Source organism: Sturnus vulgaris, chromosome Z, assembly GCF_052056855.1.
Source record: "Sturnus vulgaris isolate bStuVul1 chromosome Z, bStuVul1.hap1, whole genome shotgun sequence".
Lineage (NCBI taxonomy): Eukaryota > Metazoa > Chordata > Aves > Passeriformes > Sturnidae > Sturnus > Sturnus vulgaris.
Window position 1 is genome coordinate 50,080,048 of NC_142283.1, and position 13,766 is coordinate 50,093,813.

The 13,766-nt window shown below is 39.9% G+C and overlaps 1 protein-coding gene across 1 annotated transcript; it reads left to right on the forward strand.

Annotated features, from left to right (window-relative positions):
* The first annotated feature begins 1,807 nt into the window (after positions 1–1,807).
* Positions 1,808–12,580, forward strand: LOC148219839 (uncharacterized). Its single transcript, XM_088156220.1, has 4 exons — positions 1,808–2,176; positions 4,987–5,064; positions 9,129–9,245; positions 11,061–12,580. Exons 1-4 carry the CDS (start codon positions 1,935–1,937, stop codon positions 11,128–11,130), a joined length of 507 nt encoding a protein of 168 aa, XP_088012346.1. The 5' UTR covers positions 1,808–1,934; the 3' UTR covers positions 11,131–12,580.
* The last annotated feature ends 1,186 nt before the right edge of the window (positions 12,581–13,766 follow it).

Genomic DNA, 13,766 nt, shown 5'->3' on the forward strand with positions numbered 1-13,766 from the left:
TACAATAATACATGCCTCATGGAACCCTATATCCTAGACTACCAAACTCTGGACTGTTTAATGTATTGTCAAAGAATCATGCCTGAAAGTTTATAGAAATACTCTTTGCTGTAAATGCAATTGCTCAACATTGTCCCCACTGAGCTGCAATGTGGAAAGATTTTAAAGGGAGCAGTGTCAAAGGGTTAGAGAGCAGAGTCCTGTCACTGATGGAAATATTATACGTCAGATCTGTAAGGAAGTTACAGTGATCAGAAAGAGGAATGCAATGCTAAACAATGTTATCATCAGCACACTGAAGGAATGCTCTTACTTCCTATAATGTTACAGAGGGGACTGACCTCAGCCTGTATGCAGTAGAGCACAGCACAGATTTGCATTAGCTAAACATTTTTGACCTTTCATCTGCAGTAAAATGGTGTCCCTCACTGCAGCTGAGAAAGATGGAAATTCTTTCAGTCTCCCCAGCTCTGGCAGAGTTGATGCTATTATGCTCTGCAGACTGTTTATACTGTTATACTATTTAGTTTACTAGAAGTGTCCAAATAAATCCAACAAGCAAGAAAGAAGAAGATAACTTCTTTTTTTTTATGCACATCCCTTTCCAGCACTGTGCACCTAACTGTACATTACATTATCAAAGGCCAGCTCAAGTGAGGATGAAATAGACACCCCCACCGTACTTGCTAGATTTCAGGTTCCCAGGGAACACTGGTATCAGTCTGGACAGTTTGATGTAATCCTACTAATGTAGCTGAAGCTATCTGGGCTCAAGGATTTATTAGTTGTGAATGTTCATTTTTGTTTTTACTGGGTTAGTGCCAGTAAATAAGTCACCAAAACCACTAGCTGAGTGTCATATGATAGGAAAAGGCTGGGATCACAAGTAAGCCTTCTGTCTTTTAACAAAAAAAAAGTGCTGAGGTAAGCAGCGTCAAACCCAGCTGCATCAACATGATGGTGGGAAGACAAATGAGAGCTTTCACTGCTGGATACAGGGGATAGAGAGCCCACAGTCTGAAAAACCTCTTCATATCCCAGAAACAGCTGTCATAACTGAAACTGCCAGGGACTGATTTTTAAACCACGAGCTTTGATAAGGAGTATTCTCTCACCAATCCTTTCTCTAGACAATAAACACACTTCTAGCAGAATAGCCTATCTGAAAGGTGACTAGAGATTTAAATACCTTCAAAGGTTTCCAACCCCCTCTTTTTATAACCTCTCCCAAATGTTGAGTTCCCAGCTGGCATTTCTGAAGTATCTATCACTAGAGTATCTGGCTGCTGAGCCGTATGAGCTCAATACTGTGTAATGTAAAACTTAGATATTTTTTTCCTATGGGAGGCTGAACTTTACAAAGTTAAATCTAACGTTTACCTTGTTATTGGTAACAGTGAATCATTAAAAGAGACACAATAGAAGGGACATGGGGTCATTTTAGAATAAATATTCAGGCAATGACAGCTTTGAAATATTCTCTTGGCCTCTCCCTGTGTGTATTCTGGGAACAGGGGGTCACGTGAAGTCAAGGGTGATGAAATGCATCTGCTCCTGGTCTGACCTGCTACAAAGGGGGGAAGGTATGAGGTGACATGCAAGGGTCTAAGCTCTGCATGTGCAAGTCTGTGTGTGCATGCACATGCATGCAACATTTGTGTAGGGCAAAGAACAGAAAATCATGACGTGGGGGAGGGAGGTGTTCGATGCTGGTGGTGGAATGAATTCCAGACAGGGACTGCTTTCTCTCCACAGGGCCTGCCAGCTCCTTGTGGCTGTTGCCTGGGCAATGGCTGGGGAATTATGAGGAATGCTTGGAAACTATATCCTTCTGTTGGGCTCATGGATGAAGCAAAAGGGGGTGGACGGCTTTTCTCTGTCTATTTCTTTTTTATATTCAGCAGATTAGACAGGCAGGTTGCTGTGGTGACGACATGGAGGAGGTCTCCCGCACACCTGCACCCCAAACAAGGAGTCCTGCCAACACAGACTTAAGGAATCCCAAAGGCATCTTTTCCTTTTTCTTTCTGTTTCCTTATTTTTCTTTTTTTTTCCCCCTTTCTCTCCTATGGCAAGTGCAAAAGAGAAGGGAAAAGGGGAAGGAAGAGGAGAATATGGCAGAAGAGGGAGGAGGGAGCGATGAAGAGAAAAGACAATCAGTATTCCATCAGCTTAGGTGAGCAGCAGTGCTTGCTTATTGTGAAATAAGGTGTGCATAAACAAAATGCACGACCTGAGCGAGGTGCCCTTAGGAGAGAAAAAACAAGTGTAATTTTGGTTTTACATACTTAGTGTCCTGAATTCGATGATGTCTGTGGTGGAAACCTAAATAAAGTAACTATGGAAATGGCTGAACTCTGGCACAAGACACAGAGATGTGACTAGGGTGTGTAAAGCTAGAAACTGAAATTACTCCTTTCCATCTGTAAAGGGTAGATGTATTTGTGCTTGTGCCTGCACATAAGATTCAATTTCTTAGAAATTCCTGCCTCTTGAAAAAGCTGAAGAATGGTGTGAAAATTGACATTATATGCCTGACACTTTACTAAAAATAATTATCCAGAGGACATAGATGTGGGAGGGAGGAGTAAAGGGAAAAATAAAACTTTTGTAACTGAGGGGTCCTCAAGACAAATGTGTTGCTCTGGGATGCCATGGCATTTCTCCAGCTTATCCTATTGAATTAGTCAGCTCAATGCAGAGACACTGTCCTTTCCTCACGTCTCCTGGACATCTCCCACCTTCTTTAAGGTTCTCTTCTCTTCTCTTCTCTTCTCTTCTCTTCTCTTCTCTTCTCTTCTCTTCTCTTCTCTTCTCTTCTCTTCTCTTCTCTTCTCTTCTCTTCTCTTCTCTTCTCTTCTCTTCTCTTCTCTTCTCTTTTCTCTTCTCTTCTCTTCTTTCTCTTCTCTTTTCTTTCTCCTCTCCTCTCCTCTCCTCTCCTCTCCTCTCCTCTCCTCTCCTCTCCTCTCCTCTCCTCTCCTCTCCTCTCCTCTCCTCTCCTCTCCTCTCCTCTCCTCTCCTCTCCTCTCCTCTCCTCTCCTCTCCTCTCCTCTCCTCTCCTCTCCTCTCCTCTCCTCTCCTCTCCTCTCCTCTCCTCTCCTCTCCTCTCCTCTCCTCTCCTCTCCTCTCCTCTCCTCTCCTCTCCTCTCCTCTCCTCTCCTCTCCTCTCCTCTCCTCTCCTCTCCTCTCCTCTCCTCTCCTCTCCTCTCCTCTCCTCTCCTCTCCTCTCCTCTCCTCTCCTCTCCTCTCCTCTCCTCTCCTCTCCTCTCCTCTCCTCTCCTCTCCTCTCCTCTCCTCTCCTCTCCTCTCCTCTCCTCTCCTCTCCTCTCCTCTCCTCTCCTCTCCTCTCCTCTCCTCTCCTCTCCTCTCCTCTCCTCTCCTCTCCTCTCCTCTCCTCTCCTCTCCTCTCCTCTCCTCTCCTCTCCTCTCCTCTCCTCTCCTCTCCTCTCCTCTCCTCTCCTCTCCTCTCCTCTCCTCTCCTCTCCTCTCCCCTCCTCTCCTCTCCCCTCCTCTCCTCTCCTCTCCCCTCCCCTCCCCTCCCCTCCCCTCCCCTCCCCTCCCCTCCCCTCCCCTCCCCTCCCCTCCCCTCCCCTCCCCTCCCCTCCCCTCCCCTCCCCTCCCCTCCCCTCCCCTCCCCTCCCCTCCCCTCCCCTCCCCTCCCCTCCCCTCCCCTCCCCTCCCCTCCCCTCCCCTCCCCTCTCCTCCTTGTCCTTTTTCTTCCCTCTATGCCTTTAGAATCCCTTTCAATGATTCTTCACATCATCTTTTCTCTACCTCTAAAATGACTGCTTTCATGTCTACAGCACTATCCAATGTACATACAAACAGATTAAATAAAATTTAAAATGTGTGCATATTAAGAGGTAGGGAATGCATGTGTGAGTCATTGTTTCTGCATACGCCAGTTTGGCTGTGATTTCTCCCCTTTTCATGCGTGTCTTGTTGCTGAAAGATGAAGGCTCCCACCAACTAGGATGCTTGATAAATTAAAAGAAAAAAAAGGTTGAAGTCTTCTTCAACTTCAAACTAATGAAATTAGCAAGCACCTACAACCCACACTATAAGTAGTAAAACAGGGGAGAGACATGGAGATTGGAAGGGTCAGAGACTTTAACCAATCTCTCATTATTGGATATAGCAAATGTCAGGAGTATTTTCCAGACTGCTAGGAAAAAGAGCATATTGCTGTTCTCCTTACTGCCTCACATCTAGTTAGTTGTTTTGGTTTTTTTCCCTGCATGGAGTTTCATGTAAGTGGAGAAGTATGCAAGAGGACTTTCTGCAGCTACCAGTGATAATGACATTACAATTAGAGTGTGGATTACTCAAATACAATGCAATTCAGTTGTTCTCATGACCAGTTATATCCCAACCTATCTGTAAAGATGAGGCTAAAAAAAGCCAAGTTTCTGCTGCTTGTATATCAGTAATTTTCATGGAAACTTATCCACATTTATAGAAGGTAATGGCTTGTTCAGGTCCTCTATATTTGGTTTCCCTTTCCTTGTCTTTGCTTCATTTTGAGGTTAACTCTATCTTTTCTTCTGAATTAATAGCATTGATGCGTCAATGGCAATGTTTATAGAAAAAGCACTTTATGGATAATCTAAAACCACCATAAAAGTAAAATACAGCTATTGCTCATCAGATTATTCAGATTCTGAGCTTAGAGTTCATGTCAGTGACATTTGGAAGGACAACTCAGAAAGAGATTGCATGTGCCCCATTCCAGATAAACTCAATAAGTAATGCCTCAGTTCTTTAGGCAGAAACCTGGGAAGCCTCACACAGGTACATTTCTTTACTAGAGGACAACTGTGGGTACTTTAATGCCTTCTATTGTGCTCTGTTGCAGTGACATCCTACACTGAACTCTACTCTACCCAGACAATTCTAACAAAGCCATGAGTGAATAGAGTATGTGATCATGAGTGTGATGGCAAACATTAACTGACTGTTCAAATGATCATACTTTGTCCTTTCCAGAGCTGGCCTAAGACAGCGAGAATTCTTCTATTGGTGCCAATGGATTTACGATCAGTCTTTACACATTCAGGAAATAAAGTGAGTTGTTTTACTTTTCTCTCTCTCTAAAACCAAAACTTCACCAGTAAGCAGTGTATGCAAGACACTAACCAATATGCAAATCATGATTTCAAGCAATGAAGAAAAAGAAATCCAATTGAGTTAACAAAGTAAGGGAAATAGAAGAGAATTAATGGAGAAATTACCCTTCTTGCTTCCTGTGGCTGGCTTACATCTACTGTGTTTACTTTTCTCATTTACAGGTTTCTGAGACCCACCTAGACCTGCCAAATCTAAGCAAAACTTTCAAAGAACAGTGGCACTCCTCTTGCTGAGGGACAGCTGGTACTGTCTCTCGCTGGCAGGTCTCCTGAGCATGCAGAATTCTGTAGCCTGATCCAGCCAGTGCTGTGAACATGAACTGAAAGACTTTGGGGTTTTATGAGGTGATAGTCATTGATCAGGTAAAGGAAAGGGGAAAATACCCCGAGATTTGTAGAACTGGAATCATTATCTGGTATAAACAAAGTAGATATTTCTAGGATCATATCAAAAGAGCTGAAAATACCAACTTCTAAGCTGCATTCCAGTCTGAGGCTTTGTAAGCATCTGCTCATGGTAAGGTAGTCAGTCAAAGTTTTTTAGGTGGAAATTAGTCTTTGCTTATTTACAAGCAGTATCTCTTCCTTGCTTTCCTTTTGAAATATTGTATTTATTATTGCAATAAACACAGAAAGACAACCCATTTTCAGAGAGAAAAAGAGATTTTGATTGAAAAAGCATTTGGTCAGGAAGTACTAAATTGTTTTCCTTACATGAAAAAATGATAGATTGCTTGCTGAACTGAATCTGATTTTTTCAACTGTCCTTGAAAGCTAAATTTAAAAGAGTAAGACACAGAATTGTCCATGTCAGACACAGAAATACAACAATTCAGAAATCCACATGAAACATTAGAGATTTAAACTAATAAAGATAAATTATCCTGGTACCCCAGGGAAAAAAAAAAGGTGACACATTTTTCTTTCAAAATACTGAAGAACATGTATGATGTTATAATTTTGCATTCTCTGGTATTTCCCAGAGGAGTAAAAAACCAAAGGGGATGAAAAATGCTTTGACAAATCAGCCATGTTCAAAGAAAGGTTTTATAGAGACCATTTAAAAATGCCAGATATAGACTCCATCTTTTTTTAAGGGTTGCAGTCATTGATATGGAAAACTAAAAACATCCAGCATGCAAAGGTATGTAAGCCAGGTGTCTTAGAAGGAGCTACTGAAAGCTGTTTGACCTGCTTTCCATATCCCTAGATTTCCTCCCAAGAAGAATAAGAGGCTGGAAATGGCCTGGTCTCTTAGGTGGCCCTACCTCCCTGGTAGAGTTGGTAGATGTGCTGCACCACACTAGTGGCAGCCTGTTGAACAAGAATGGTCTGGTCTGCCCTCCAGGTTGGGAGCACAAGTGTGAAAGTAGGTCTGAGTGGAAGGGGGGAAAAAGACACACACCAAAAATCAGGGCAGGGCTGCATCTGGGACCCTAGCCAGCCTGAACTGCTGCGAATTCCCTGCTGATATTGTAGGAAAGGAATGCGGGTTCTCATTATGCTCTTCCCATGCATGGCCATCATATCTAGTGTACAGGGTTCTTCAGAGTCTCAGGGACGAAATCCAATGCTCTACAGCTGGCTGATACCCTTCCCCCACCTCAACTGCACACAGGAAAGGGGAGATCTGTTTGTGCGCCTTGTCTTAAATCAACTTGTTCTGGAGCTGTAAATTGCTTCAAGGCTCTTCAAGATGAAGGACTATGTAAATGTGGGGGAGTTATCAGTGTAGACGGAATGCACATGCAAATTAAATACTATAAATGTATTTGGGATTAAATCAATGTGTTTTTGCTTGAAAATTTGGCATGTGATTAATCAACGTGCTCTGAATGAGTGCAAATACTAGTGGTGTATATTGCCAAAATATCTGAGCAATTTAGTACCCATTTAAGGTACCCACCTAGGTCCCTGGAAAGGAAACCCACTATTATATGAATACTCTCATGAGCCTTCTTAAAAGCACTATTTAAAAAATAAACATTGCAGAAACCATCATGTTTTACTTTTAAGCCTGTTCTGAAGCATAATCACCTCTGGGCTGAAATGTGCCAGCTGCTTAGCAATGCCCGGTTAACCCTGCCTTCCATTTGAGAAGTGAAAAACACAACATATGAATTCAAACTATATTGGTTTTTGGATGAAATATTGCAATTTATGTTTTAATTTGATTTTAAAATTAAAGAAAATCGGACTAACTTTTCACTGAAATTTGCATGATACTTAAAGGTTAGACATCTTCACTGAGCATCTAAAAACTGATAAACATTCTTTCTTGATTAAAACTTTCCTGAAAAATTTATGTTTTCTAAACAGTGCTTAATTTTACAGAGTATGGCATTATTACATATGTGGTTTTGAGTTTAGTAATGTCTCATCTTGATACTGCTTTTCCAAGAGCTCCTTTGAGCCTTCATTACCCTTCCACATATTTTTAGTTTTTACCTGAATGAAGGCACATAGTTTTGAGTGAAAAATTAAGATTCATTTTATATGCTATGATTCTTTTAAATGCCACTTGTCTTGCATGCTGCTGTTCAGATATGAAGTGTTATTATCTAGTAATGCTAGCTGTTACAGATTCTCTTTCTTCATAAGCATTTTAGGAACTCAGTGTTACTCTGGAAGGTGCACTTGCACAAGCTCCTCTGTCTTTCTCTTCCACCAAATCTAGCAATTGAGGATTAAAAATTCAACATGTCCTCCAAAGTTTTCATTACATCCAAACCCATCAGAATAAATTTGATTTTAAATTTTTATATGTTAACTGGAATTAATAAATGGGAAGTCCTGGATAACTGTCTCACCCAATGCTGCAACACTTTCAGTAATAAAAGAGGGAAGATTGGTTTTTTTGAGAGTCATTTTAAAGTCTTTCAAAACTTTTGCCAATAATTTGCACACACACATACATATTAATATGCATTTGTCTGATTTTTATTTTCCTGTTAAATAATTCTATGTCCTGTACATAGAGTATGACACCCAAATCAGAAGAACAGATAGTAATCCATTGCCATGGCATTTTTCTGTGGATTTTTCCTGTGTGGTCACTAAAGTTTATTAATAATTTGGTATTTCTTTGGGGATATTTCCATTCTTAACTTAGCATCGGTAGTGGAACCTTAACTAACTGCTTCCTCTTTTCTGACTTTTCAAGCCTAGGGAATTTTATCAGGAAAATTGTGGTTAGTTTCATTAAGATTAGCTTAACATTAACATTAGAAAAATCTATGCATTCCATCTACCCAAGGTGAGTTTTTACCTTTGCCTGTATTGTACTTTACTACTATAAAAGCATCTCGATTACTCACTAGGTCAAAAATATAATCTTTTCAGGCTTAGACCTACTACAACTATTTTAGACTGAGATTTAAGTATGACTGACTACTATAGCCAGCAATTACAAGGGGGAAATTTCAGAACGTGTTGCTTTATTTTAAATTAAAAAAGAAAAAAAAAAGAACAGGTGTAGCCAAACTGCTGCATTTGTTATTCTCTTTGTTTTTAGGCCTGCAAGAACGTCCTGTGCTGCTCTTGAAGGATATGCTACTAATAAAATTGTCATTGAAGAGCTTGATTTCTTGGCCTTACCAGAACTATTGAAGATAGATGCGAATTCAGCTGTGGGCCTCATGGGCCAATGGGCCATTCTTGCACTGTGAGATCAGAAGTAGTCAGGAATGTAAATTCTACTATAGACATGAGCTGAAGAGATCAAAATGGTGTGAATTTGGGGAATGTAGTCCACATGGGGCCTGCAGAAGTTCTTTTCCAGTCATCTGTCTATGGCAGAGATGGAAGAGAGACAATATTTCATAATAATTCAGTCAAATCTTTGGTGTTCAGATGCCTCTGAGTTTCCAAAGCTATCCATTGTTCAGGAAACTCTATTTGGGGTTTATCTAGGAAAACAAACATGTAACCAAGCTCTTCTGGTACAAAGTCAAATTTGAGTCAAGCACATATTTTGTTATGAAATCCATTCCTATTTTTCAGAGTCAGCAATACAGCTATCTGCTTCATCTACCTCACAAAAGATAATCCTTCCAAAACCAGGAGTATGCCACACTTACTACTGCACTATTTTGGAGCAGCTAGATCTCTGAAACACAGGTAAGTGACAGCAGTGCTAGAGCCCTTTTTCTTAATCTTGTTTTGCTAAAAAAATCATGTGATTGTCAACATTTGTTTTCTGCATCCTTTGTCTCAGTCGTCTTGTAATCTTAGGGTAAATGGACGTGGATTTCAGTTCAAATTCAAAGTTGCAAGCAGAAATGTACTTACTGATCTCATTCTGCCTCTCTGTTCTTGTGGCTCAAACACTTGGCCAAAAATCAGGTTCGGAGGTTGTTTGGTGGCATGGAGCTGGGTCTCTTTCTTGTTCACAGAAAATACAGTTTTTAAAAGTTTTTTCCCTCTGAATATGGAGAAATCAAGCATAAGGAAGCTGTGTCTTCAGAAATTCAAACCTTTTTTCACCTCATAATAAAAGCTGTTTAAATACAGTATTTTTTTAAATTTCATTCTGTATTGGTCAGGCTTCATATAAAATATATAAAAGCCTTATTTTCCAAGCTGCTCTATTTTCTTTTTTTCTTCTGTTCTGAGGCAATTGATCCTTCAGAGAATTAATTCACATAAAATCACTCTTTGCTACTGCTCTGGGCAGCAGAGAGCACTTACATTGATTCAAGGACTATGTTTGCTTCCACTGTGAATATCCTTAACAAAGCTCAATGGCTTATTTGCCTGCAAGCTGGTTGCTAGGCTCATGAACCTGCATCCTGATAGTATAACCCAAATCCTTCAAGCTCAATGACTGATTTTTGCATAAAATAAGGAGAAAATATCTTCATATGTTGCAGTGGGCACGTGAATATTAGCAACCAGAGTTAAAACACAGAAAGACACATGCCAAGACCTTCAAGTAGAACTGGTTTGTAGGCTCCTAGGTTTCTCAATCTTAGAAAGTCAGAATTTCTCAAACACAAATATGGATAAATAAGTGTTAGGATACATTTGCTTTATTCTTCCTTTGACTGGTAATGTGTTTTTTCTTTGATATCATTGTTTTTTAAAGCTTTTTCATAGCTTAATAAATAAATAAAAGTTAATCTGGCTGAGTGATACAGCTGCTGATCACACTGGTGCTAACTACCTGAGCTTTTTATTTTCTCCCCAGCATCCCTCTCAAGATTGTTTTTATTCCTCATGGTTTTATTGTAACCCTTCTGCAGCACCCCTACTATTGACTAAAAAAGTTAGGGTACACTGCTCTTGCTAATTCCTTTGCAGAAGGACTTGGCCCAGTCTCCATGAAAGTCAATATAAATCTTTTGACAAATGGGAATATGTTCAGGTCTTATTGAAAGAGAACATGAGATCAAAAGGTCCATAAGGCTTCTGGTTTCTGTCCCATGCCAAAATGTTGCAGCTGAAATTTTATTTTTTAGCCTATCCACGCTAACAGCACTGAGACAACCCTTTTCCATCCAGAACTACTTGTAGAAAGCTCTTGGAATACAGGGAAAAGCTTTAGTAGTTCAAACTAAGAAAATCACATTTCTTATCCCCCCAGATGGCCTAGAAAGAACCTCCAGACAATAGAGATTAAAGATAAACTTGAAATTTCCAAAGAAAATATACAGTGGAATTTTTGTACATCAGCGGCACTTTCTCACTCTCTGCTGAAGTGATGCAGTAAATTGAAAAATGTCCTGCTGGGGAGAATCTTTTATCTTACCATGCATAGAATTCTGGAGTCAGTCTAACAAATATCATGTTGCTAATAGCTCTGAATTTGCACTAGGGCACAAGAGACCAGAACTGTGATCTCTAAGGCAACATGGAAACAGTCAGTGTGTATCGAAAAGTTAAGCCGCTTGCCACTTTCTTTGTCTTTATTTTTTTCTGTATTTCTTTTTTCAGTGTGGCATTATGGACTTGGAAAAGCAGAAGAGGAAAGATACAAAGTCAACAAAATAATTCCAGGGTCTAGCAGCTCAGCTATCCTACCATCTGTTTAAAAGGACAAAACATTAAAATAAAACAAAACTTGTCGTCCAACAGCTATGTCTGCAAAGAAGAAACAGTGCTATACTTTAAATTCTAGGCAACACCCTTTGGATCAAAATATTACGACAACAGATAGCAGTGACCACATTTAATGGATACTGACACAGCTAGGCCATGACTCAAACTGCTTACTGTTGTTTGGAACTGAAACCTGAGAGCAGAGAAGCGAGAGGAAAAGAAACCTTGTGTTAAGCTGGCATGCACCAGTGAATAAATGGCTGGCATTTGCAAAGCTGCATTGCAGGGAAGCTTTTAACAGTTTGCCACTGCCAGCTGATGTCTCTTTAAGCGTCACTGCCAAGAAGCCAAAACTGGAAGCAGGTGCAGGGGCAGAGGAACTGAATGTGGAAAGGGAGAGAAAGAGAGAAAGAACAGTACTTCTGTTGTTAAAATTCTCTTGCTTTCATTAAAACCTAAACAAAGCTCTACTTTAAACTTGAATAATAAATTTTAGTGTGATAGACTCCTGCCTATCCAGTTTGACAATCCTCTTACTTTTATACACTGAGGTAAAAGAACTTTGTTGAGCTTCCCCTCCGCCCCCCATAAAGCCTTGGATTGACTGAGAGAATGCTGTATACTGATTATGGCAGCTTTCTTTTAGAGATTGAGAGCATCTGCTTCATAAGGCCTCTTGTTCCTTCCCCCAAGCAAAGTGCTTTTTACAGACTCCCACCCCCATTAGTCCAGGGCCTGGGAACAGAGCAGTTTGCCCAGATCAAGTCTCTGTCTTTGCTGTACCATGTCACTGGTTCAGGACCTTAGTACACTGCTGTCTGATAAGATGCATGGCAGGAAACATTAGGTGCTAAGAATTTACATTTGTAAATACACTAATGCAATAGGCTACTGATTATTTTGTGAAATATCTTCTGTTCTTTTTCTTAAGAACAGTTGTAAAAAACAACTGAGACTGGTATAAGCTGCATATTAGTGAGCCCTGCAAGAAACTTTGTGAGAGGTCTTGGCTGCCTTTAGGATACCTCAGAGAGGAAATACATTCACTTATTGTAAGGAACACAAGGCCAAAAGAAAAAAGATAAAACAGCTTTCTATGAAGGCAAAACCTCAAAACCTTGAAATGTACATGGCTGAAGGTAGGAAGCTTTTCTGAAATTCTTTGCTAAAAGCCTTGATTTCTAACCATTTCATTGTTACTGTTCCCACAGATTAGAGAAAAGGTGTGTCACTTTGTAGTCAGAGCTGTAAATCTGGGCATCTTTATTGTTTTCTACCCTTTAAGGAATTCCTACTATTGTCAACTAAAATATTTGCATTTCTGGTTTTTTTTTCCTGTACAGTAAAGCAGCTGCTAAATCCATACTGGGCAGAGTTAAAAAAACAAATAAACCAAAATAAAATAAATCAGCATACACGAATGCTTCTGTGTGGCTTGTGTTCTAAAATCCTTCCTTCCCAGGTTCTAAATACTATGATTTTTAATGAAAAGCTGTGTTTTTTATTTTAGGGCATTTTCTGTCTCAGGAGAGATTGTTGAAACTAACTTGATTACTGTCTTAGTGTTTAGAAGCAGCACAGTGTTGAAAATTACTTGCTTTTCCAAGTACTATAGACTGCGTATTCTAAAGGAAAATAATTCTACTTTTTCAGTTTATATTGTTTATTAAAACACCTTCGTATTTTTAGTGACAGTGAATTTTATTCTCCTAAGCTTTTACTTAATATCCAGCTGCTTCTTGTTTTTCTTTTTCAAAATGTCCAGGAAATTAAGAGCTGAGATACAGGCATGTCAGTATTTCCATCTGTCACTCATCTTTATAATGGCATCTTGTTTGGAGAGTGCTAAGGAACTGCTTCAAAGTGGTAATATTCCTCTGACTCAACAGGAAACATACAGTCTGCCTCAGGATAAAACGTGTACAGAACACTGTGTGGAGCAAAAGAGTATTTACAAATCAACAATTAACTCAGGCTGAGCATTCATTGCTCAGTAAAAGTGAGCAGTCTTTCAATTAATTAAATTGATGTAGACATTGTAGAATTTTCAACATACCTACCCAAAGCTTTAAAGCTATTTCCTCCAACTCTTACAACATGGTGAGAAAGTCTTATTCTGACAAAAACTGATATTCTCCAAAGAATAATTCCAATAGCTAGACGTTTTTAAAAAGGCACCAAAATGTTTGGATAAGAATAGAGGCAAATCTGTGATCTTTTCAAAAGAGAGAATAAACGTAAGTAAATCTATTGTGTTTTCTGTGAAACACCATTGCATATGAGACTAGCCACATGTGGTAAAACATTTAGTCTTTCTTAACACACAGGATTGGCTCAGACAAGTAGGGAACTGCTTGTCAAACTAAAGGGAAAGAAGCAAATGTATAGGCAGTGGAAACTAGGACAGGTGAGTTGGGAAGAGTATGGAGATGAAGCTTGGTTGTGAAGGGATGGGGTGATGAAGGCCAAGGTGAAGCTGGTACTGAACCTGGGGTGTGATGCAAATTACAGGTATGCTAAATAAAATAAAGGTCAAAGAAGGTAACCCTCCTGATAATCAATGCTGGAAAACTGGAAACCACAGATGAGAAGGATGTGTTA